This window comes from Solanum stenotomum, chromosome 12, assembly GCF_019186545.1.
Source record: "Solanum stenotomum isolate F172 chromosome 12, ASM1918654v1, whole genome shotgun sequence".
NCBI classification, from domain to species: domain Eukaryota; kingdom Viridiplantae; phylum Streptophyta; class Magnoliopsida; order Solanales; family Solanaceae; genus Solanum; species Solanum stenotomum.
The window spans coordinates 50,308,898-50,335,939 of NC_064293.1; the positions used below are offsets into that span (position 1 = coordinate 50,308,898).

General features: G+C 38.9%; 1 protein-coding gene and 1 long non-coding RNA gene across 2 annotated transcripts; one reads left to right on the top strand and one right to left on the bottom strand.

The window, feature by feature from the left end:
• Positions 1 to 38: 38 nt before the first annotated feature.
• Positions 39 to 25,511, bottom strand: LOC125846409 (uncharacterized). Its single transcript, XM_049525815.1, has 9 exons — positions 25,312 to 25,511; positions 25,174 to 25,220; positions 23,847 to 25,094; positions 8,311 to 8,399; positions 6,160 to 6,262; positions 5,964 to 6,068; positions 4,380 to 4,497; positions 425 to 583; positions 39 to 275 (listed from the first exon to the last, which is right to left on the bottom strand). The coding sequence occupies exons 1-9, from the start codon at positions 25,430 to 25,432 to the stop codon at positions 121 to 123; spliced, it is 2,145 nt and encodes a 714-aa protein (XP_049381772.1). The 5' UTR covers positions 25,433 to 25,511; the 3' UTR covers positions 39 to 120.
• Positions 16,016 to 16,597, top strand: LOC125846410 (uncharacterized). The gene is made up of 2 exons (XR_007444359.1): positions 16,016 to 16,332; positions 16,485 to 16,597. It is a non-coding gene; the product is annotated as an uncharacterized LOC125846410 (long non-coding RNA).
• Positions 25,512 to 27,042: the final 1,531 nt, after the last annotated feature.

Genomic DNA, 27,042 nt, shown 5'->3' on the forward strand with positions numbered 1-27,042 from the left:
CACGCTACCAAAACACCATGCTCAATAGGTGAGTAACAACTAACAAATCTCAGTTCCTAATAAAAGGCAAAACATCTCTTAAATATACAGACAGATTTCCTTATCACATCCCTTCAAAATTCAGTAACGTCTACCACCAGAAGTTGACATTAGGATCCGATTTGGCTTCTTCCCCCTCTTCCCTGCATCATTTGTCTTAGAAGCATTGGGACCTTCAACAGCTTTTGCTTTGGAGGTTACATTTGCAAAGGACAGGATTCCAGGACGACTCGTTCCTGAGAGAAATGAAGTACACTGGTTATGATAAAGCAAAACGAAACAACAACACGTTTACGGCAAACTGTGATGAAAACATGACAAACAATTATTCGGATCATAGCAGATACTCAATGTCAATAGCCAAGTAGAAGATTTAAAAAGATACCAGCTGCAACAGAAGAATCACGTGCAGACTCATCCATTTTCAGCGCTGGAGGATCACATCCAGCAGCAAAACCAAGCCTTGCAACATTGGAGAACAGTTGCCTGCCTCCAGGCACAGGGGAGCTTGATGATGTTACAGTTACACTCGTACTTCCCAAAGCTTATCACAAATACAAACACAACAACAATCATTTCAACTAATGAGAAGATGGTTAGTACCTACGTAAAGGCGTAAAGCAATATCATAAAAACTTCAAAAATAAAGATCAAATTGCAAGGCTTTTGCAGTCATGAAGAAGTACTATTTAATGTCAAAACTGCAAAATAGTAAAAGTCAAACTTCTGAAAGATCACCACTATCAAGCTTCAATTTAGCTTACTAAAGTAACCATTTTCTATAATAATTTGAGTCACAGGATTACTACCATGAAATGTGATTGTATATGTTGAAACATAATTAAGCAAATAACAATGTGCTCCCTCAAACCGCTTAAACTTTTGGATGTGATGATCATAGACTTAACATGGTACCAAATTAAGTTGCTCGGCAGTGGCTTAGCCAGGAATCCACAAAGGGTGTCCAAAAATAGCACAACAAAAGCTCTTTCCAAAAAGTAGAACTAGTGAGATTTGAACACACAAGCACGTCCTCATTCCAAGGAGGTGAAACCACTGGGCTATAACAGTTTGTTCTGTTGAGGGTGTCCAAAATATGTTATTTAATCATTTTGTATATCATTTTATTTGTATATACAGTATTTTTTTCTTGGACACCCTGACCACCTGTTGCTCGGACTCGGGTGCGAGTGTACGATACAGGTGCAGATCTAGAGTTCGGGATCCTTCATACAGATCCAAGTATGAATACGGGTGCAGAGATTCAACTAAAACTAATTTAAATATCTAAAAGTAGAGTTATGAAAATCTGCCTAAATTATGGACAAGTTGGAAAGAAGGAATGCACAGTTTCTTTAGAGCAAAGTTTGAATCTTTAATTATTATTAAGTACAAATGCATCTTCTTACTGTTTTATCGGTGTAACATGGCTATTGCAAATGATACAAGAGTTCTTGAGTTCATTGCACCTACTAGTGTTTGACCTGTAGACATCTTTAAAGCACATTCTGATTGCTGACTTTTTAATACAAATACCTTCCAATGACAAAAGAAACATCTGCCTAAATTATGATTTCACCCTACCTATTGTTTTGATTTCAGAATCATTATATCTGTCTCGAATTTCTATATCGATTTCGGTCAAAGTACTCAAAACCGATAGACCATATCCGGTATGGATCCCACACCCACGTCGTGTCGACAAGAGTGCGGCACCAAAGGTGAAGAGTTCGCACACTCAGATATCAGTGATGACAATGGTAGCAGAACAGGCAGAGATCCTGATTCCAAGTCTCATTGCAACCCATTTATCAAAAGTGAATTCCACATGATCGCCATGAATTGAATCAGGCTCACACATGAGGGGACGTATTGAAGAGACAATATATATATATATATATATATACACACACATATTTATTATAAAGCTAGGCAAAAGAAGAGTGATGCGGAACCCCTCTTTGGCCAAGAAATACAGTCATCTTTTTTGGCCTTTTTCCTATTTTTCCATTTCTGTCCTATATTAAAAAAAAGAGTCACTAACTCTAAAAATCTGAATTATCACTACCCAACATTTCATACTCCATGTTTCTTTTCAGTCAACTCACATTATCTTAGAGGCCACAAATTTTTTTTATTCAAGAAACATTAATGCAGCCCTATGCCTTCTCTAAAGAAGCCCAACTAGCATATTTTGACAAAAATAGTATGTTGGACAGAAATAAAATTGATTCTCTTAATGCTCTGTTAATGAAATTACTACACAATTAAGCTTTAGAAATGAATAGTCAATAAGCTAACTAGAAGATATGACATCCAGCCTTTGGAGCAATGATCGGACTTATAATTGTGATGCTTACATATAAGAGGCGGAGGAATGGGAAAAGAAGCAACAAATGAGAAGTTGAGAAAAGATGTAACAATAGTAAATTTCAAGTAGCAAAAATGAAGAAAAGAGTCCAGCAGCAACTATAAATACAAAAATATTTGAAACACTTTTTTTTTTATTTCAGAATTGTTGAAAGAGGATTTTAAGACCATAACTGACATGGAAGAAAAATTTAACTGAGGAGATAGAGACTCTAAGAATTAAGGATTGGAATTTTTTTTATTTATGACAAGAGAAACCCGCAGCCGCTACCCTTTGGATGCGCACAGGATAAAACCCCCGCTCCTATGCAATAGCTCGCAAACCACATAGGAGAGGTAACCCGCACTAGGCAAGCCTGGTGCAACGAGCTCGACCCAGAAGGCAAACCCCTTGCTTTCGTTGGCAAGGGGTTTCAAACTTGAGACCTCCAACATGGAAGTCCCAAGCTCAAACCACTGGGCCACCGCAAAGGGTTAAGGATTGGAATTATCAACATGAGATTATAGCTTCAGTTCTCTGTGTATACGTTGGGTGTTTTAGGTTTATATGACGATATTGAGATTTAGTTAATTAACTTTTTCAATATGATGATTTAATGATGTTCAGATTTATTTGCTTAGCAAGTGTTTTCTGTTCTTAGTATTTATTGATATTTTTCACTCTTGTACGTTTTTTAGTAGGCTTATTGACATTGCTTAGTAATTTGATATCATTTGATGTTTGTAAGGTGATAACTTAGAAAATAATTTGCTTTACACCCATGTAACGCAATAATAGTTAATTAGCGCAATACCAATGACCATTAACATAATAGTAGTTTCTTTCATAACTGATCAAATCCATGTCTCTTAGTAATGTCTTACCTTATTCAGAGGCCGTCAAAAAATATATAGAGATAATGAACAATAAAAAAGTTTTTTTATGGGAGAGAAGAGTTGAAGGGAAGTCAATGGAAGAATGAATGATGTCGATCTAAAAAGGTAAAGGAAGGAGAGACTTAGAAGGACTTCATTCACTATTTAATGAAGCTTTTGATATGAGGATCTCTTGAAAAATATTTGTGATATAAGCAGAGTACAAGAAATATACTAGAACAGATGTTCATGTCGAAAATAATTCAATTCATTCATTTCAGAAGAAAAAGATTATATGATAATTCTAATCCGTGTGACGTGCGAAAAAATTCACCAGTTAAATGAATAGAAATGTTTCCTCTCTCTAACAGTTTAAGTTTTTAGATGAGATGATCACACACATCAATAGTATACACAAGATAAGCATTGTAAACTCTCTTAATGAAGATTATGTACTTAAAGGAATATAGTTGTCTTATAACCAACCAAGTAATGACAGAAGCATGAAGGAAGCAGAAACACACAATCACCTATTTCTACAATGTCAAATAGCAGCAGACTTATAGAGTATGTTTTAAACTCTTTTTGGTCTCAAATGAGTCATGCCTCATAATATCAGGGATGTTTTGATAAGCTGGAGTTGCTGGAAAGTTGATAGCACCATCAAGAGAATCTGGAAGATGATACCTGCAGCTATTTTTTGGAGTATCTGGAACAAAAGGAATAGAAGATGCTTTCATGGAATATCAACTACCTACCAATCTTTAAAAGTTAATTGCCTCATGTTTTTGTATAGTTGGGTTTATTTATCCCCTCTAGATTCCACTGATTCATTTTTTAACTTTGTCAGCTCCCTGACACTTAACTAACAATGTAAAGGAGAGCTGACCTTTTGCTATTTTTCTTTGTAACTATTATGCATCTACTTGATGCTTGCAATAGAACTAATTACTTCATATTAAAGAAGTAATGGCATGCCTCATCTTCCACTAATAAAAGATGGGGGGTGGGTGGGGTGGGGTGGGGTGGGGATTTACTCAGGGATGGTTAAAATGCCAAACCACATAAGATGAGAGCATAAAATTTGTTATATAAAATAGCAATATTTGACGTACCTTCGAAGTCATCGCTAGTGAAAGTAGGTTGTTCTATGAAAGAAGGTTCTGAAAAGCTAAAAGGCAAAGGCTCTAAGTTCATGCCAATGGCTTCAGCTTTAACTTGTTCACGCCGTTCCTGAAAAAGAAAAATATCAACTTTGAAAATCTCCTCAATAAAAGGAATCATCCAAACCAAGTTCCTTTTTAAATTGTGTGCACTGTCAACTTCGTATATCATCAGAATGAGAGGCTAAAGTGTACCAGAAGGACCAAGCTATGAGGAGCTTCTTAGAAACGCTTTTGGACCTTCAGCTAATGGATTTGCCTTGCGAGGGGCATAATACACTTTGTCAAGAGGGGATGACACTCTACAAGCCTCAAGAATTGATAGGTTCCTTAAATTTCATACTGGAATGAAAGCTATCAAGCAGTTGACACTGCCAGGCGTCATTTCAATTTTCAGACCACAAAGCTCTTCTGCTACAAGGTGAAGACTGGGACTCAACACCATCTTACTTCAAGTTTGAAAATACGTGGCTTCAACAAGTGGGGTTCACTGATATGGTGAAGAGTGGTGGCAGAATTACACAACGGGGTGGCAGTCCAGACTTTGTACTTAGTTAGAACATAGAAGTTAAGGAACTTGAAAAAAGGACAACTACAAAAACAAGTAGAAGCAGGGCTCTAGATGAACTTTCAGCTTTAGAACAGGCAAGAGAAAACAGAATTCCAACTAACTCAGTGGAGACAAAAAGAATTAGGTGATTCTTCCCATCCCTAGCCTTGGTGGACAAAGTTACCTAGTACTTGTTGCTGGCGGGAGGTGGCAGGTATCCCGTGGAATTAGTCGAGGTGCGCGAAAGCTGGCCCGGACACCACAGTCATCCAAAAAAAAAAAAAAAAACAGAATTCCAACTCAAGGTTCTTGAATCTGAAAATAGAGTTGGAGAGATTGCTATAGCTGAAGAAACCTCATGGTGACAAAATCAAGATGTTTATGGCTAAGAGGAGGGGACATGAATACAAGATACTTCCGAACACTAGCCAACTCACATAGGAGATTCTATTCAATTGGCAAGCTCAAAATAGAAAGTGAAACTTCTACATGTATGCTCAAACATCTATTAGGTAATTAAGTTAACCACAGTAAATATGTATCTATGTTAATAATACACATCAACCTCAATTGGAACAAGCCTGAGATTTTAAAGCTTACTAAGGCTAATGCGTATAATTAAAGAAGGTGACATATTTAAGTGCTTAACTTATTTACGTACATTTGAGAGCACGCGGAAAAAAGAAATCAAAGATTTGAACTTACGTGTTCAGGTGATTAATTGGAACAAGCCGTAGTTCAAGTGTCTAAATGAAATTTAGTGGTAAGTTCAAGGAATTGTTTGTGTATTAAGCCAAAAATGAAAGTAGAGTCCTACACATTTTCTCTCTAGAAAGTTCCTTCATCCTGCACTTGAATCTTTAAGCAATTTCTGCTGTTCACACTGGGGGCTTTTCCAAACATCATAAACCCATGATGCTAAATCATTGAATTGCACAAGAAAAGAAAAATCAGCTGTAATTCTGATTAAAGTGTGGGTTACAAACCTTCCTAGCTAGCCACTTCCTTTGTTTTTCCCTACTTCTGATTTCCTCCATAAACGGAGAAAGTGCATCCATGGGCATTATCTTGCTGAGATCAATTTCACAAAGCTGGAAATTACAAGTGAAAATAATTAGAGTGATCAAACCATTGATGAAGTGAAGTCAACACACTTCCAGAAATAAGCATCATGGCAAGTACCTGAAATGTTGTTGTCAAAGAAAAATGACTTAGGAAGCGGTAGCGCCTTCTCATGGCCTCCGACTGCGTCACGGACTCCATCTGTAAAATCTTTCCACTGATTCTGTAGCCAAGATTTTCTCTAATAAGTTGTTGCGGAATAACAAAAGGCATATGGTCAAATCACATTCACATCGGCAGGTATAATGTTATCTTTTGCAATCAGTTCCGCTACAGCACTCGCTGCTCTAGCTAATTGTCCACTTTCAGGTAAGCATGGTATTTACCACCATTTAGCCTCTGTCCCTCCCCACATAGACCAATTCCCTCTCTCAGCACATGGCACAGTTCACAGTTCACCACCTCCCCCCCTCAAAGTAAAAAAAAACAAATAGAAAACTGTCACAGCAAGCGGCAACTTTGTGCCTTTTCTAAACACCCACCTATCCAACCTTGCCCTTATGTCTTTTTTTTTTTTTAATAAAGTATATCATTAATAGGCATCAAGTGGATGCAAGTATTAGTAAAAGTAATGTTAGCTTCAATGCAACATATTGACTAAGCTAGGGAAAGGGAGCTAACAAAATCCAAAAGGTTAACTGGACTCCATCCTTCCCCTTTGTCATAGCAAACCCACCCCTCCCTATGGCCTTTGAAAGCCAAAGGAAATCACCATCACCAACCCCTTCTGGTCTATTTACCACCAGCACCTACAGGTCCTCTAGAATATGTCCAAATCATATGGCTCTCCCCTACCCAAATACAGTTTGAATCCCACCCAGTTCAAGAACCAAAAATGAAGCTAGCTAACCTTCTGTTGAATAGGCCAGAGAAGGTAAAGGGGGTTGAAATGAGATTCAAGCTGGAAATTTAAAGGGTGAGGAACTCTACCCTTTCATGTCATGTGTAAGCCCTTTTTTTCCTTTTAATGTACCTTAGATAAGATTTACTAATACACACCACTTCATATTTTGGAAAAAGGGGACTTAAGAAAATGCATATATATAACAAGGAAACCCTTTTCAAGGCTGGAGGAACATTAACATAGACCTCACTGTTCTTACCTCCAAAAAGCACATACGGTAACATTCACCTTTCCCCAAATGTTTGACCTAACTTGCACTGGCTTCACCAGTTAATGATTTGGTCTTTAGATGAACCTAAAAATTTGACTAAGGGTGAAATTGGACAAGCCAAGATATGGTGAATATTATGGATGAAGTTGGAGCAAAATAATTAACCAGTAAGCGAAAGGATAACCGACCCAAGAAAGAGGGAAAAGAAAAGGGAAGACCCATTCAACAGACTGTTGACACTGCCAGGACGGCCACTCTGTTCACACCTGCTTTTTGAAATGTTTTTTAAAAAAATTATATATTTTTATCTCAAAAAAGAACATTCCTCCAGTGCTGCGGAAATTCTCCCCTCAGTGCCCCTTATAGTTCATACTCTAGCACCCTCTGAGGCCCCCTGCCCACCCTAGCCCTGTGTAAACTCCTCTACACACTAAGCCTAGCATATACCCTACTCCTTTCCCAGTCACTATTCACTATCTCTGTCCCTCTCCGGAACTTGTTGTCACCATTTTTCTCCCTGTGATTCAGATACATCATCCTCCCTTTCTTTGCTTACCGAAATCGTCAAAACCTCTCCCTTCACACAGCAACTCATTCAGAATCCCTTTCTGAACTAGCTTATCTCTGATGAAAAGTGAGAGTCGAATTGGGATTTGATCTGTTTGTTGGTTTGCCAGCTATCTATCAAAAGAAGTTTTTTTTCAAATTATACCTCCAAACTTTGTCCAGTGAGGTCACATGTGCTCAAAATAAAGCTATATTTTTGTAGCTAATCTCACCAAGGGTCATCTGAAACAGAAGACGTCTATCAAGGACAGAATAGAACCACAGAAGAATAGGGGCAGAATTGCAACTTCTATCAAACAACTGGGAACAAAAGGAATAACTTAATCCACACACAGTACATTATTTCAATCTAATAGTTGTCGCCTTACAAATGCAGGCAAGTTTAGAACAAGCTAAATGTAACAAAATTGAGTTCAATGGGTCATCAGCTTTGCAGTTTCTCTGAAACCAACAAACAGAGACCCCTTTGCCACCTTTCACTGGAAAAAATATAGCATAACTTACTGTAAGAATGTAATTATCTTCAAACCTGTTAGGAAGACTACCATAGCCACCGTAGTAATGCAGAAGGCACTTCATGTTCAGTGGATGGAGGATAAGGTGCTGACCATCAACTGCCTGAAAAAAACAGGCACTATAAAACATGTATAAAGCTGTGCATTACATATCTCACAGAATAAAGTGAAGGATAATAACTAAACGCGCGGAGAGGCAACATGATAAACAGTTGTAAGACAGTTCCCAACATGTGATATTGTTGACGAGAGATTGTGGCATTAAAGCTTAGTTCGACTTGACAAAGGAAATTGAGGCTGCAAAGCTGTCAAATGTTATGCTTAGTTTGACACGAACTCTGTTATGCTAGGATGCATTAAGGAGTTGTCCCCGAGCTGAAGGGAAGAAGTAAGCAAAATCAGAACAAAGCATAAAAAATGACCCCCACGCAATCAAGTGGACCATTAAATGAGCGCCCTCCTAAGAAAATGCTTAGTGGGCAGTTTCCCCTAGTGCGACGAAATCCCCTCAAGAAACGATGTACGGAAATGGACTCACCAGTCTTGGGTCGGAATCCATAACATCCAAGTTTTTGACATGAACGGGATTCAATTCCTGTTTGAGTTCCAAAGTGTGAAGGATGCGGAGCATGTCATGAAAGGTTCTTGGGAGAAAGCAGGGAAGCAAACTCAAGCTTGATTGGTGGACACCCATAGCTGGGGCGTGCCCTATCAATACCAGTTTTAACTGGTATTGGATAAGGGTTTTAGGTCTGCCACTCCAACTTTGGTTAGCAGGGGTTATGAAGGAAATTGGGAAGAAGTGTAGGGGATGGTTGAAGACGGAAGAGGAGACAGAGCTCAAAAATCATTTGAGATGGGCTCGAATTAAAGTAAAAGGACCGCAAAAAATAATTTTGACTTCGGTTGTAGTTGAGGATGGGGAATGGAGGTTCACTTGACCGATATGGGTAGAGGCACCAGCAAGATTTGAAAAGTTGAAAAAAAGTAGGGTTGTTGAACAACCAAGAGGGGACAAAAGTTCTCATGAAAATGGGATGACAGCTTGTGTCAGATGTCTGTGGAGAAAGGAATTGCAGAGGAAGGGGAAAGGGATAGCAATGCAAGATCTGTTGGGTAATGGAGAAGACTGGGGGCTTTACACAAAGAATAAAAACAATGGACAAGTGGTTGGCTGCAGTAAAAGAGCAGGGCCACTGGGCCACTTTTATTCCAGACCATATGTTGGGCCATCTCTTATTTAAAATGAAAATGGGCCTCCTTTATTGAATGAAAGTGGCCCTTCTTTTCTTTCAACTGAGAAAGGGGAGAACAAATTAAAGACAAACAACTCATATAAGGAAAAGCTTCCAGCTGAGCCTTTCACGGAAAACATAAACACCCTTATAGGCTTTGTAGAGGAGTTGAGAACTGTGACAAGTTTCGACTATAAGATGAAGCAAGGGAGATGACTGCAAGAGAGGGGGTCGAGGAGGACCACATATAGAGGGTCGACTCAAACCACGAAACAGATGCAATCACAACTCCAATAATGGTGAGATCAGAAACTGAACTGATTGTTGAAACTGGTAGAATGGAAAAAGTCTTCCCATATTTTCCGGTTAATTCCGAGGCTCTTTCCGGTGATAATCATGGTCGGAAACATCTATTTCACTGCTGGGGAAATTTTTTTTGAGGTAGTAGACATTAGCGACGACCATTCACGATGGTTTCTGTGGATCGAGCGGAGCAGAAGATTCACAAGCAGAATTAAAATAGATGTAAATAACTTAATATGGGTCTCTGAAGCGATGAAACAAGCATCAAGGGGAACAGGGGGTCTCTGTAGGAGATGGGGGAGGAAAGTAGAGGCATACATCTACAGAGTCGTACAGAATTTCAACATGTATGGTCGTTTTGTCAGGATTGAAGCAGTGCTTGGTGACCGGAAATCTTCAGTGATTATCCCGGAAATAATCTGCAATGGTGGATGGGCTGACATAGCAGAAAAAATTCTAGGTCATCTGCGTAGCACTTCAAAGCCTCCTAGGATTCCACTGGCAAGAACATTCAGGGAGGCGGCTTCTCCTTCGGATTGGCCAGTTCATACCAAAAACGCAGCCACTGAAGTTCAAAACTCCATCAAAATCAGTCACGCAGCAGAACTGGATAGTTCCAAATTCCTCTCACAATGCTTAATTGGAATATTCAACGATCCTTTCCACTCAAGTCCCAACACCGAATCATCCAGAAGTGGTTCTTAAACAGGTGGAAAATCACGGCGGGTCTGAAAATCACTCCTCTCTCACACAATCAGTTTCTATTCGAAATGCCTTCACGACAGGAGGCAGCGCGGATTATGGCAGGAGAATGGTTTTGGAATGGTAGAAAATTGACTCTCAAGTGGTGGTCGCCGGAGGCCGGAACTGAAATTGATGCACCGATCTCAGAATTTCAATGGGTTAAGGCCTTAGGCATTCCGTTACATGCTTGGTCAGAAAGCACTTTCAAGGTTATTGGTAATATGTGTGGGGGTTTTGTGGATACAGATGAAGATACAAAAAGGAGGAATCATCTATATTGGGCTCGGATCTGTGTCAAGAAGTTGGGGACAGTCCTTCCAAACAAGATTAAACTGGAAGTAGGAGATCGAAACTTTGAAGTCACGATTTTAATTGACACCCATGCAAAATTTTGGGTGGCCGGAAATAGCAAGAGCAGTGCCGGAGATAGCAACGCGACGAAAGATGGCAAAAGGGAAGCATCGAGTCTCACACCGCCAAAGTTTACTGACAGGCAGGTGGGTCAGCACGTGATTTTCCCAGTAAATTCAAAATTCTGGGATGGAGTGGGACCCTCAACATATAAAGGTAAAATTGCAAAGGCCAACAATGTTAATGGGCCGCTGGATTATCATAAACATGGGCCAAAAAGAAGAAAACATACTAAAACATACTGGAAAGCAAAAGGGCCGACCCAAAATAAATATGTTGGCACTGCATCTAGTAGCCTCATCGTGTCTAACACTTTTGACCCTTTAGCAAATGCCACAGAAATTTCAAGTCTCAACCAGGAGACTGAAATTAGCGAAGCATTGGGAGGGTACACGTCAGAACAACTCGATGCAAATGATGAGAGTGAAAAGATCCGAATCCCTAGGGCNAATTAGCGAAGCATTGGGAGGGTACACGTCAGAACAACTCGATGCAGATGATGAGAGTGAAAAGATCCGAATCCCTAAGGCACCACGAATTTCTCCTCAGAATAATCAATTAATCTTGGCAAGCGCATCAGATTCACACTACTCTTCCCAGAATTTCTGTGACTCTTCATCTCTATCATGTAGCGATGAAGGCAATCTCACCCCTACAGTCATTGAAACTTCCAAATGGACCAAGCTTGTGATGGTGAAAGCTTGCAAGGCCTTCGGGGTAAATGTTGTTGGATTTGAACACGAACTCCTAGATATGGTGCTTAGAATGGAACAACGGAGACAACTGCAATTACAACAAAAAAAGGCAATTCAGGGGCAGGACAACCCAAAAAGGAAGAAGAAGGGAGAGAATGAACTAAAGATGCTTCTTTGTGACCTGATACAACATAATGGCGACAAGAGGGTTAGGGGTTGGAAATACAAAGCCTTCTCTGGATGAAAGTAAAAATTTTGAGTTGGAATGATGAACTAAAGATGCTTCTTTGTGACCTGATACAACATAATGGCGACAAGAGGGTGTGGAATCCTGATGTAATATGTTTGCAGGAAACCAAACTAGAGGAATGGTCGAGCTTGATCACTGGGCAATTATGGGGAAACAGATGGGCCAGCTGGGCAGAATTAAAAGCAAATGGTACAAGGGGAGGCATCATCATTCTATGGGACAAGAGGAACTGGGTAAATGTTAGCACACATCAGGGGATCTATACAGTTTCATGTATGATGGAAAGTGTGCAGGAAAATTTCCGATGGTGTTTCACTGGAGTTTATGGGCCTCATACAAACATTGAAAGAGAAGATCTTTGGTATGAGCTTGCAGCAATAAGAGGACTGTGGGATGACAGTTGGGTCATAGGAGGCGACTTCAATGTGTGTCGTTTTGAAAGTGAGAGATACAATTGCATAAGAAGGTCCAAGGCTATGAGTAGCTTCAATGACACCATCTCGGACCTTGGCCTCATGGATTTGTCTTTGCAGGGGGCATTCTATACCTGGACTAGAGGAGACGATCCAATTCAAGCATCAAGAATTGATCGGTTCCTGATATCCCCAGAATGGAATGACTGTTTTAACGCAATCAATCAATTAGCACTCCCTAGTGTTGTCTCCGATCACAGGCCTATACTCTTGAAATGTGGGGATTGGGAGTCTAATCCATCTTACTTCAAGTTCGAAAATATGTGGCTAGAGGAAGAAGGCTTCTTGGAGAAGGTCAAAATATGGTGGCAAAGTTACTCTGTTAATGGGACACCAGATTTTATTTTATACCAGAAGCTCAGATACTTGAAGAAAGATATCTCAAATTGGAATAGAGAGGTCTTTGGCAAAATTGACACTAATAGAAACAGGGCACTGGAAGAATTAGCTGCTATTGAACATGCTTCAGAGAATAGAGCACAAACTCCAGAAGAGAAATCCAAAGTTCTATGTCTCAAGTTGGAATTGCAAAAGCTAGCAAAAATTGAAGAGGTATCTTGGAGGCAAAAATCAAGATGCTTGTGGCTTAAAGAGGGGGACAGGAACACAAAATATTTTCAGAAAGTTGCCAATGGTCGTAGGAGGAACAATACCATCGATAAACTCAAAATAGGTGAAGTCATTGTGGACGATAAAGTTGTAATCAAGGAAGAAATTTTGAGTTTTTACCAGCAACTATACACTGAAAATGAACCCTGGAGGCCCACTGTTAGCTTTGAAAATATGGCATCCATTTCCGTGGATGAAAGAGATTGGCTGGAAAGAAATTTTGAAGAGGAGGAAATTCATGCTACCATCAAGGCTTGTGCACCTGACAAGGCTCCAGGTCCTGACGGATTCACAATGGCCTTTTTTCAGAAGGCATGGGAGGTCATTAAATATGAAGTAATCGGGGCCCTAAACCACTTTCACCATAACTGTCATATGGTCAAGTCCTATAATGCTTCCTTTATTGCCCTCATTCCTAAAAAGAAAGGGTCAATAGAATTAAAAGATTACAAACCCATCAGTCTTATTGGGAGTGTGTACAAGTTAACAGCAAAGATTCTTGCGAAGAGACTTAAATCTGTAATTGGGAAGTTGGTATCAGGCTACCAAAATGCATTTGTTAAGGGTAGACAAATCTCAGACGCTGTATTGATAGCAAATGAGGTGCTGGATTGGAAGCAGAAATCAGGAGACGCAGGGTTGTTGTTTAAACTTGACATAGAGAAAGCTTTTGACAAGCTTAATTGGGCCTATCTGTTCACAATTTTGAGAAGGATGGGATTCGGAAATAGGTGGATCAAATACAGTTTGACAACGGTAAAATACTCTGTGCTCATTAACAGAGGGCCTGTAGGTTTTTTCTCTCCTCAAAAAGGGCTAAGGCAGGGAGACCCCCTCTCTCCCTTTCTTTTCATCCTTGCTATGGAAGGCCTTAGTAAGATGTTCCAAAAAGCATGTCAACTACAATGGATTGAAGGTTTCAAAGTAGGCAGTCCCACGGGAAACAATGTCACAGTTTCACATCTGCTTTATGCGGATGATACTCTGCTATTTTGTGGGGCAGATAGATCACAAGTTATTAAGCTAAACTTGATTTTACACATCTTTGAAGCTGTCTCTGGACTACACACAAATATGTCAAAAAGCACGATCTATCCAGTAAACTCAGTGCAGAATCTGGTAGAGCTAGCTGGTATCATGTGCTGCAACATAGGGTCCTTTCCAACAACTTATCTTGGGCTGCCTTTAGGTGCAAATTTCAAGGCTAACGAGATATGGTCGGGAATAATTGAGAAGTTTGAAAAAAGACTAGCAACATGGGAAATGCAGTATCTTTCTTTTGGAGGAAGAGTTACATTGATTAATAGTGTAATGGACAGCATCCCTACATATCATATGTCCCTCTTTCCTATTCCCGCAAAAGTTCTCGAAAAGCTCGATAGAATGAGAAGGAATTTTTTATGGGAAGGCAACAACAAGGATCATAAGTTTCACTTGGTTAAATGGGCAAAAGTGACACAACCTAAATTTCAAGGGGGTTTGGGTATCAAAGATCTTGCAGCTCACAATAAAAGCATGATGATGAAATGGTTATGGAGGTACGGAACTGAAGACATTGGATTGTGGAAAGAGGTGATCAAAGCTAAACATGGTGAGCTTACTCACTGGTCCACAAATGTCTCAGCAGATGCATATGGAGTTGGTCTATGGAAAAGCATCAGTAAACTTTGGCCAGATTTTGCTGGGAACGTCACATTTAGAGTTGGCAATGGATCTCACATCAAATTTTGGAAGGATATATGGTTGGGAGACACAACTTTGGGTGAGGAATTTCCAAGTTTGCACCTCATTGCAGCGGAACCAAATTCTACCATAGCATCCAACAGATCAAACGACATTTGGGACCTAAGGTTCAGGAGAAACCTAAATGACTGGGAACTTAATGACATATTTGCCCTCTTTGCCAAATTGCAGCCTTGCTCCTTTTCACCCCAAGAGCCTGATAGATTGAAATGGGGTAACTCAAGAAAAGGTCACTACACAGTCAAGGAAGGGTATCACAGCTTATGCTCAAGGAACTCAATGATTGACAAATGGCCATGGAAGCATATATGGAAGACAAAACTACCTACTAAAGTGATTTGTTTCTGTTGGACTGCACTGCATAACTCATGCCTCACACAGGATAATCTCTCCAAAAGGAAACTCCAGCTTGCTAACCGATGCTATTTCTGCCACAAGCACACAGAAACTGTCAACCACTTGCTACTGCACTGCCCAGCTGCCTCAGACCTCTGGAATATGTTTTGTTGCTTTTTTGGTCTTTCCTGGGTCATGCCTTTCTCTGTTAGGGATGCTCTTGAAAGTTGGAGTTCACGGGATGTTGAGAAAGCCATCAAGAGTATGTCGATGATGATCCCTGGTGTTATCTTTTGGTGTTTATGGACAGAGAGGAACAAAAGATGTTTTGTTGCTTTTTTAAAAAAAAAAAAAGAAATCTTTTACTAGACATCTGCCTCGCAAAAGATTTCTTTTTTTTTTCTTTTTTTTTTAAAAAAATTTCAAAAAAAAGAAATCTTTTGCGAGGCAGATGTCTAGTTAGCCTTTTTAGTTGGTCCAAACTAACCCCTGTTAATAATTTAGAACTCTTCTTGGATTTTGTTAGCTCTATAGCTTAGAAAGAGGCTACAAATCCTTTTTTTTGTGTGCTTAACTGATCTATCCTTGTAAAGCTTGCGTCTTCTTGATGCCTTGAAATGAATCTACTTACTTCATCAAAAAAAAAAATACAGGGGAAGGTACACAAATCAGCTGATTCAAGTGAGTGCATTAACGGGTTGAAGTCTGATGCAAGATCTTGGGTGAACATAATTAAACTGAGCAAGGAGTTTCGAGCCATATGTTGTCATTCTATGTCTGTTTTGAGCAACGGTGTTGCAAGTGCGAGTCTTATTTCTGACCTAACATGTGCCTAACATATTTATGCTGGAGATGTCGATTGTCTCTGATAAGATTTTCTGAAGATTGGCATTTCTCTCAAGGCAAGAATATANCAATTGGATTTATAGTAACTATCGAACTTCTAGCCATACTATGAAAATGCCCTGGCCTGACAAAAACATTCTTCTCAAACCAGTTCATAGCAATAAGATTTTCTTTTGTTTTCACTTATTAGGAAAACATTTCACTGTTGCCTGGCTTCTTGTTTGGTCATTTGATGCTGGATTTAGTATTCATTTCGCATTTTCATGTGCGCTAAAATTTTCCTTTTCGTGATACACTTTCAGGGATACTGCAGGTCAAGAGAGATTTAGGAGTCTCATTCCCAGCTACATTAGGGACTCCTCTGTTGCTGTCATTGTGTATGATGTTGCAAGTATGTCACATTTCAATTTTGTGCAGTTTTTTCTGTTCATACTTGATTTCCCGTTTATCCTTGCTTGTGGCTATAGTTGCTTGGAAATGAATTACTTGGATGAGATATCCCTTGCTGAAGTGACACACTGTTTTTTTTCTTGATGGTTCCAGGCAGGCAGTCCTTTTTAAACACTTCAAAGTGGATTGAGGAGGTTCGAACTGAGAGGGGCAGTGATGTTATTATTGTCCTTGTTGGTAACAAAACTGATCTTGTTGAGAAAAGGTAGCTGTAACTTGTTCATTCTCGTTTTCCTTTTCCTTTTTGGAGGGCGTGAGGGTGAGAGAGGCTTTCTTTTTTGATGTTTTAGGCTTTAGCAACTTTTCGGCTAAATACCAGAACATTTACTCCTGAAGGGGCTAAAAACACAACAAATATTAGAGCAATGTCATCAAAAGCAAATCATGAAAAAAGTTATATCTGTTGGAGCTTTAAGTGCAAAGTGCAAATAAAGCGAGGCTTTAACGAAGAAGGATGCAAATGAAGAAAAAACTATAAATACATATCTTATTTAGGATAATACCTGTAGGCACAAAATGCTGATATATAGCCAGAAATTTCAGGAAGAGTGTCCAGGATTTTTTTGGACAAATGAGTGTACAAAAATTTTTAAAATGTGAAAAAAAGAATTGTTGCTATCAAAATTTGAACACACGAACACTTTAAGTTCGCGTGTCTTGGCTCTTTCAAGGCGGCTGAAACCACTGGGCTACAACATGTTGTTGTGTTAGGAGTGTCCAGAATACGTTATTTAACTACTTCGTTTATAATTTTACTTGTATATATGGTATAATTTTCCGACGTAGAATTGGACACCCTGACAAGAGTGTAGCTCACCCTTGTGATAGATGACAAAGTAATAAAAATAAATACATATTAAGTGATGTAGTTCTTTTTTGTTTGTGGTGCCCTCTTCAAGGTAGAGCCTATAGGTGATGAAACGGACTCCTTAGCTCTTTGATGCTTGAATTGAAGTGTCAGCCGAGCGACGCGACTCGCTCGGCCTGTTTGTCCATAGCTTTAAAGTTTGAAGGTACCTCAAGCAAGCTTTGACAATTTGTATAAGAAGACAGAAGTTTGATAAATGTGTGAGGGGAGGAATTTAAAGGGTTTAAATGACTAGTTTTTGGTTGTAGATTCTAGGTATCAAGAGGTTTGAAGCAGTTTGTCTATTCTAGATATTTAGGATGTAATGCAAGCATCTAAGTTAGATAATGTCATGGCCAGCTTCAAATTCTAGCGTCTTAAGGTTGTAATTCTTGTACAGTAACCCGTGCGCTTGAAGTTCTTGGTCATCAAGCCAAGGGAAGAAAACCCCTCTTATATCTGCAGGAAACTTGAAGATATCTTATTATTGCATAACCCATAGCGTAGTTGAATGCAACAATCGCGTGTTCATTTTGGTTGGATATTCATTTTTTCCCCCTTAAAACTACAGCTATCTATATAGGAATTGACATTGTGGAACATGAAAACTTAGGGTCTTGATATTTCTTTGGTCAGAGAACTAGCAAAGTAAATATCCAGAAATGAGCTATGATTTCCTTTTATAAATGTTTTCGTTCTCAGTTAATTTGTAAATACTTGAAACTTGTGTAATATAGCGACTGAACTGACTTGCTAGTTTTTGTTGTACTTGTCTATATGTTGTTGTATGAGTTCTATCAACACTTATCCTTTATTGAGATAGGAAGGAGTGGAGGTCGCGTATTAAGGTTGAAGGTTAGTAGGGTTAGCGTGTTGTCTTCCCTTGCGAGGGTATGGGTTGTTAGCGTTTGGAGTAGTCCTAGCCTTATGCTGTTTATTGCGTTAAACTCCTCACATTACTTTCTTGATGTTATTGTCTCATTTGTTGATTCTACACTATTTTCTGTATTGGTTGTTATGTTTTATATATTTCTCTCCTTTCACTTAGATTTGATGTACTTGAGCTTGAGGGTCTCCCGGAAACAGCCTCTCTACCTCCACGAGGTAGTGGTAAGGTCTGCGTACACTCTACCCTCCCCAGACCCCACCTAGTGGGATTTCACTGGGTATGTTGTTGTTGTTGTAAGGAGTTTCGAGCCATTTTTTATGGTTTTGAAAAGGAAGCAGGGGCCCTCTTTGAAAAACTAGACCAAAGAAGAGAAGTGCCAAAGTCAACAACCGCAACAACCAATTGATTCCAAAAGAGTTCAGGAATTTAATTTTTGAGGTAAATTATAAGGATGGTGAATCCGTGAGTGAACTAAGGAAGGGGAGAAGACCACCAATTGGTGATCAATGAAGATTAAAATTATATCATGGAATGTGAGGGGTTTGAATGGGGCAGAAAAGAGGAGACTGGTAAAACAATTAATTCACCAGTGGGGGCAAACATCTATGTTCTTTTAGAAACAAAGATAAAAGGAGAGGTGCAATATTTTGAGGGAGTTGTGGGCTAATAGATGGGTGGGAGAAGTTCAGTTGGAGGCCAAGGGTAGTAGAGGAGGGATTATGATAATGTGGGATAAAAGGGAATGGGTGGGGGAGATGGTAGACTCTACTGGACAAATGATATCATGTACATTCACAGGTGTTTGTCAGGATATTACATGGCTTCTGAGTGCTGTATATGCAAGTTGTAATAGGGTTATCAGAGGAGAGTTGTGGAGTGAACTGGAGGCTAGCAGAAACAATTGGGAGGGCCCTTGGAGAGTGTGTGGTGACTTCAATGTCACTAAGTTTGTGGGAGAGAGGGGAAACCGACATAGACTATCCGGAGCAATGTTTGAATTATCTGAGGCTATTAATAACCTGGAACTAGTTGATCCTCCTATACTTGGAAGATCATACACATGGAGGAGGGGGGAGAATCACAACAGTGCCTCCAAGATTGACAGATTCCTATACTCAGTTGACTGGGAGGACTCTCTCCAACTGGTCAAGCAGTCTTTGTTACCTAGAATAGGATCAGATCACAATCCTATTCTTCTAACATATGGAGATTGGAATTACAAGAAGACCTACTTCAAATTTGAAAATTGGTGGCTAGAGGTAGAAGGATTCAAACAGAAGGTCAAGGCATGGTGGTTGTCCTTCCCTAACATGGGCAAACCTGCCTTCACTCTGGCAAACAAATTAAAACTCCTTAAGAAGGAACTAATGCGATGGAGTAGAAGTAACGAGTGAGACTGGAAACACAAAAAAGAAATGATCCTACAACAGTTGAAATCTAGGGAAGCAATACAGGAGAATAGGAGCCTCACCGATGATGAGTTGGTCCAGAAAACTCATTTAGCTATGGAATTTGAAGAAATAGCAAAAGAAGAGGAAATTGCCTGGAGACAGAGGTCAAGAGTTCAATGGTTGAAGAATGGGGACAAGAACACTAGGTTCTTCTACAGAATGGCAAATGCTCATAAAAGGTGCAATTCCATAGATGCATTGGAAGTAGAAGGACAATCCATCTATGAAATGCCTGCAGTTAAAAATGCAATCCAAAGATTCTACCAGAACCTATACAAGGAGACAGAAGGAAGGAGACCTGATCTCAAACTCCAAGGAATAACAGTGATCTCGATAGAAGATCATGAGTGGTTACAGAGGGGTTTTGAGGAGGAGGAAGTGTGGGAGAGCATCAAGTCTTGTGCAGTTGACAAGGCTCCAGGCCCAGATGGATTCACAATGAATTTTTTTCAGACATTTGGGAAGCTTGTCAAGGAGGATATCATGGGAACATTGCAATATTTTCATGAACACCATGTGTTTGAAAGGAGTCTTAATGCCACCTTTGCGGCCCTTATTCCAAAGAAGGCAGGAGCAGTAGAGTTAAGAGACTTTGGGCCTATTAGTTTGATCTCTGGGTATACAAGATAATTGCCAACGTTCTAACAGAAAGAATGAAGAGAAAAATGGATAGACTAGTAAACAAACACCAAATGGCTTTTATAAAAGGGAGACAGATTATGGATGCAGCTTTCATTGCAACTGAATGCATAGACCCAAGATCTAGAGGGGAAGTGGCTGGCCTGATTTGCAAATTGGACACTGAAAAAGCATATGATCACGTTAACTGGGCTTTCTTCTAAACACTCTCAAACAGATGGGTTTTGGGGACAAATGGTTTAAAGGAATAAACTTTTGTATCGCAACTGTAAGGTTCTCCATTCTGGTAAATAGAGAACCTACTGGGTTTTTTCACTCTGAAAGGGGACACAGACAAAGGGACCCTCTATCCCCCTTCCTGTTCATTTTAACCATGCAAGGTCTTAGTAGTATGATAAGGATAGCACTACAAAAAAACTGGTTGAGAGGGTTCAATGTAGGACGAGGTGGGAGAGGGGATCTGGATATTTGCCACTTGCTATATGCACATGACACTGTTTTATTTTGTGAACCTAAAGTGGAACAAGTTTGCTACATTAAAGTCTTGCTAGTAGTGTTTGAAGTTATATCTGGGTTTTAAGAGTGAACTGGAGGAAGAGCAATATATATCCTGTCAAAAAAGTGTAACATTCAGACCTTTGCTAGCATTCTTGGGTGTGGTGTGGGTTTTTTGCCCATAGTGTACCTAGGGATGCCTTTAGACAAGAAACATGGGGATTTGGAAATTTGGGACACCATTCTGGAGAAAGCTGAGAAGAGGTTGGCTAAATGGAAAGCGCGGTACCTTTCACTAGGAGGAAGGGTCGCACTAATCAATTCAGTGTTGGACTCTCTTCCTACCTATGTGATGCCTCTATTCCCTATACTTGCATGTGTAATCAAGAGATTAGACAAACTGAGGAGAGCTTTCCTATGGAAAGGCAACAAGGAAGAAGGGGGCTATAATCTGGTCAACTGGGAGGTGGTGCAACAAAGTAAATATCAAGGGGGTCTTGGTATTAGAAACTTGAGAATCCAGAATAACAGAACAACAGACTACTAATGAAATGGATATGGAGATTTAGTGCAGAAGAATCTACTTTATGGAAGGAAGTCATATCCCACAAGTTTGGCCAATCTAGTCCATGGTGCTCCAATGAGGTGAACGCCAATTATGGGGTGGGGGTTTGGAGGACAATCCGATCATTATGGCCAAAACAACATGGAAAATTCCAGTATCAGGGTTGGGAAACATACCAAGGCTCAATCTAGAAGGATATTTGGATTGGGCAAGCCTCTTTGCAGGTAACTTTCCCTGATCTTATGATAACTAGTAGAAATCCTGAAGCAACCATCTTTGAGAGCTGGTCAAACCAAGGGTGGAATCTTAATTTTAGAAGACATCTATATGACTGAGAGATAGATAGGGTGACAACTCTTTTGTGTGAAGTGGAGAATTACCCCAGCACTATTGCTCAATCTGATACACTGAGATGGAGACATTCCGGGGATGGCATTTTCTCTGTGAATAAAATGTACAAGAAAGATAACAATGTGATGCAAGGAGAATCCTCAAATATCTGAAAGAACATCCGGAAAAGCATGGCTCCCACCAAGATTGAATGTTTCACATAATTAGTGGTGAAGAGAGCATGCCTTACACGTGAGGTTCTACAAAAGAAGGAGAGAGTAGTAGTGACAAGATGTTTTTTGTGCAATGAAACTAGAGAGACAAACAACCATCTTTTTTTGCATTGCAAGTTCACTACACAACCGTGGACCTGATCCTCAGTCTTACAAAGACGGAATGGACAATGCTTGAACATAATGCAGATTTGATGACCTACTGGATGAGAAGAGGGGGTCGCAAGAGTCAGAATAAATGGAGGAGGATAATACCCTCATGCATGTGGTGGACAGTATGAAAGGAAAGGAATGGAAGATGTTTTGAAGACAAGATCAAGTCCATTCATGATATGAAATGGAACTATTAGTGTCTTTTTTTTTCTTGGTGTAAAGGAAGTTGTATAGAAGAAGTAGATGAGATGATAAATTTCTTAGGTACTCTATAAAGCTTGAAAGTATAACCTTACTACCTTGTAACTTTTTGGAGGTGGCCAACATTACTTAATGCTGAAGAACACAACAGTACTAATTCTCAAAAAAAAAAAAAAGGAGAGGCGCAAGAGAGCATTTGAAGGTGTCAATTATGCACATTCACAAATGAAAAAGATTGTCGCTCTTTTCAGCCTCTTTTTGTTTCTAGGAAAGATCAGATGACCTTCATGGAAAATAATACTCCCTCCATCCCATTTTATGTGAGGTAGTTTGACTCGGCACGGAGTTTAAGAAAGAAAGGAAGACTTTTAAAACTTGTGGTCCAAAATGAATGATAGAAATTTGTGGCTGTAAATCATTTCAGTAAGGGTAAAATAGACATTTTATAGCTAAATTGTTACTTAATATAAAAATGTGTCATTCTTTCTGAAACTGATTAAAAGGAAAGTAAGCACATAAATTGGGACAGAGGGAGTATCTTTATATGGTACATCTTGCGTACATGGGCTTCCCCTTACTTTGAATGAAATCCCATCACTAGGAGCTATAATGTACAATTCTATCAACTACTTGTGTTGATATATCAAAAAATCTAATAGCACACAAAACTAAGAATGGAACTTTCTTTGTGGAAAATGGTTTTACCCAACTTTGCCCGATGTATTTAAGTAAGGGAAATAATCTATATTCATGAATAGTTTTTGCTCAGCAGCATAAAACCCACTGAAGAACATATTCATGAAAGTCGAGAGGGTGGATTCAGCAAAATAAAACAATCACATATAAAGTACAATAAAGCCTGAAACTTGCTCAGTCATCCCACTCACCAGCAACGAGTTGAATGCTTGAAAACACTGGGCATACCTACCTAGTACTTAGATTTGGCAGGAACCTGGTAAAATAGTGCACAGCAAGCTGGACATCCTTGGTGGGCTCAGTTACCTAGTACATATGCTTATGTGCTTGGCAGGAACCAGGTAAAATAGTGCACATCAAACTGGACATGGCACCATTGTTATAAGAAAATAGTTATCTTTTGTCCATTATTGTTGGAAAAAAGAGCAGAAGAAATCACTAGCTAATGATGGTGTCCTACCAGCTTGGTGTGTGCACTTCGGCTATTTCTTGGGTACTTGTCAAGCACAAGTGATCTTAGTACTTTTGTTGTTAAGTATTTCCACATTTGCTGTAGAAATAGGTTATTGTTGTCTTATAAGGTCTAATCACCTCATAAGCTAATTTCTAGAATGAGTTAAGCTTAAGGTCCATTTTCTTGGTGAGGCATCAGAGTTAGACGCATCCCTATTCTTTGGTACTCAATACAGGCTACCATGTTATGTTGTCTACTCTCCAAATGTCCAATCCTTGACATACATGGGAGGACCGGAGGAGAGGAGAGGATGTTAAGTGCCTCACATTGGTTGAAGAAATGGGTTTGTGGTCTCCTTGAATATCTCTGGGTAATCCTCACCACATAAGCTAGCATTTGTGGTGAGTGAGGCCCAATGTCCATTTTCTAAATGGTACACATGCATCTAAATGTAATACACAGATACTTGGTAAGAAAAAACAACATAATCATATGAATTCACCTGGTAGAAACTGTAGGAACTGATCTCTTCTCTATCAGTAATGCCACTTGTGTCTTTCTGTAGGCTCTTGTCATTGCCATATAGGAACAATGAAGATCCAACACGTTCTACAATTGATTCAACATCTGCAGCTTGAATAAGCTGAGAGTCCCTCACTACCTTATTGAGAGTTGCCTTATCCTGCAATATTAGCTTATCAGTTGGATTACTGGATGGCATTACATGAGTAGATTGTCCAGCAGAATGGGCCTGAACACTTTCTGTTGGCTGAGAACTATAAGAGCACTTCTCCAAACGATTATCTGTGTCAGATTTGCTATTTTGAACAGTAATATGTTGCCTATTCCAGTACGCCTTCCTCTGCTCCAATTGTTCCATTGCAGCACAGACAAAGGGAAGTTTCTCCAAGTCATCAACTAAGCCTGAGTCTGCTCTAGCTAACCAACTATCAAGATCAGACATTGCCTCTCGAACAGAAAGGTCAACATCGGACGTAAATATGAATTTAGAAAACAACTTTTGAACCTCCTTTCCACCAACAATGCCATCATTATTTTTCAAAGATAAAGTAAATGAATCCTTGTGACGGGTTAAGAGGAAAAATTCAATAACATCACTGACACGATGTTGTTTAACGTTCTCAATTTGAATGGTGTACAAATCCTGTGAAGATATCATCATAAAACACAAAGGGCATTTCTTCTTGAAATCATCTTTATGGTCATCTTCTTCGGAGATCATAAAATATTGCATAACACAGGGAAAACAGAAGATATGACCACACGAAGTTATCTGAGGACAAAGAGGATCCTCTAAGCATATGGGGCATTGCACATGAAATGGAGTGGAATATCTTACACAAAGAATATCCTCCCAGTGTAACATTTTGTCTGGATCCATCGAGTCAGGAGTGTAATTGCCTGAATCCAACAGAACAAACTTGTAATTTGCTTGAAGAAACAAGTCTTTGTTGTAAGGCTTCCTCTTGACGTATCTCCAAGGAGGAGGCAACCTAGATTGTGGACGAGAAATGGGATCATACTGAAAATTGAGCAAGTGGTTTCCACTAACCATCTGGGTTCTTCTTGGAGCTGAGCGGGTAACAACTCCTTGGGGACTGTTGGAGCCAAACTGGTCTCTTCCGCTGGAAGGATCATTGGTCCTAGCTGATTTTCTTTGTCCGTGCAGTGAGATTCTATCACTGTTATGATGTCGTGAACTTTCTCGACTGCTACCGGAGTAGTTCACCTGCAATATATTGTTAAGAGCAGAGCTGCATTAGTAAATTGGTTTATTAAGAGAAGAGAAGTTACAACACAAAATTTACCTTTTTGGAGGATCCACCAGAAGTAGATGCAGTGGTAGCCATGTTTCCTGAGAAAAAAGAAAAAAGCATGAGACGAAACTAAAATAAATAAGGCGAGACAAAAGGACATCGCTGAATTAGGGTATAAGGGATGGAAACCTGAGAAGTTGTCGGGTTGCTGCTGCTGTTGTTTGGATTTGGATCCATGATTAGAGTTAGGGTTTGGAGAAGAAGAAGAGGAAGCTGTATGATTGTCGCTATGGGAGGGCGAGATGGACATGAAATTCCTCCTGGGAGATTAGATTAGACAAAGGGGGTTGGTTGGGTTGATCTTTTCGGGTTTTAGCCTCCACTCACCAAAATGTATGCCCGCCTTCCTTTATTTATACCCACTGGACTAGAAAACGCATTCCCAATATTTAGTACATTTATTTAAGGCTTAAGTCATAGATAGTTTTTTAAAGTTATTCGCATAATTTACTTACACGCTTTAATTAGGATTTGTATTTATTGAACACTTAAATTGTTCAAAATGTATATCTATTAAACAAAGTACTTACATGGCAAAATAAGTGTACCTCACTGCTGTGGAGCGCGTGAATAAGTTCCTATTTCATTTTTTTAGATAATTTGTTATTTTTTTCACACCTACATACATTAACTAAATAACTATAAAAAAAAAACAAAAATAAGCTCTTAATCAAGAAAAAGAAACAACTCCACCCCACACCCATTTACCTGTCATCTTCTTCACTCCATCTCAAAAATCTCTTGCGCTTCATTTTGATTCTACTTTTCTTTTTCATTTTTTTGTTAAAACGAAAAATTCAATTTGCTAAACTTAATTTTCTAGTTAAATTATTGGTTGTCTTCCCCATTAACCTTTCCAATGTCATATTATTTAAAAGGCTTAAGTCCTCAGCGGCCCCTTAAAGTTGTCCGCATAATTCACTTAGACACCTCAACTAAGACTAGTACCTATTAACACTTTTACCAATTCAAAAATTGTTCCTATTAGGCATTTTTTGATAATCAGCAAATTATATGAAGAGTATGTGATACACTTGCAATGACGTGGCAAAACGGCAAATTAAAAAATAACATGTGTCATTGGGCCCCGAAAATTATAAAAAAAATAATTTTGTTTAAAATTATTTCAAACACTTTTTTATATCTAATTTTTTTAAAAGAAAAAGAAAAAAATGAAAATGTCAACCTATTCTACCCAACCCAACCCCCTTTCATCTTCATCTTCTTCCCAAAACACATTCTTTCTCAAATCACAAAATCTAATTCTTTTCAAATAACTTGAAGATTAACATTTAAAATATATATATATACATTTTCATACTAAGAGTGAAAAAGAAAGAAAATTTTACCGGTGGTTATTCATTTCTACATTGATGACAAAATGAAATTGATAGCTCAAAAATTAATTCTTTCAATTTTTTGAATATCATTTTTGATAAATTTAATGGGTTTATATATGAATTTGAGTAAAAATCTTTGTTCGAAAATTTTGATAAACAAATATCAGCTAACTTTTTTTATATGTAAAATCATTTATCATCTTTCTTCTTCTTCATATTTGTTCCTTATTTTTATGAGNCCCCCCCCCCCCAACCCCTTTCCCATACACTCCTTAATTATTATTTTTACTAGTGGTATTCCACCATTACCAATATTTATCAAAAACTAAAATCAGATGTGTCAAAAATAATTTCGGCGAAATTCCATTTTCTCCGGCAAGACTAATATGAATCTGGAATTTTTTTTCTTTCAACTTGTTAAAAAATTTAAATTCTAAAGAACTCACAACATAGAAAAAAAAATGAGAATTTGAATTGATAATTGAAAAAAAAAAGTGAGATTGAGAGAAATGACAACTAC

Excerpts from the sequence above, each read along its gene's own strand:
- LOC125846409 (XM_049525815.1), bottom strand. The coding sequence starts at position 25,432 with ATGTCCATCTCGCCCTCCCATAGCGACAATCATACAGCTTCCTCTTCT. Across the intron at positions 25,095-25,173 it reads CTGGTGGATCCTCCAAAAAG|GTGAACTACTCCGGTAGCAG; the intron begins GTAAATTTTGTG and ends AATATATTGCAG. Across the intron at positions 6,263-8,310 it reads TATGGTAGTCTTCCTAACAG|AATCAGTGGAAAGATTTTAC; the intron begins GTTTGAAGATAA and ends TCTTGGCTACAG.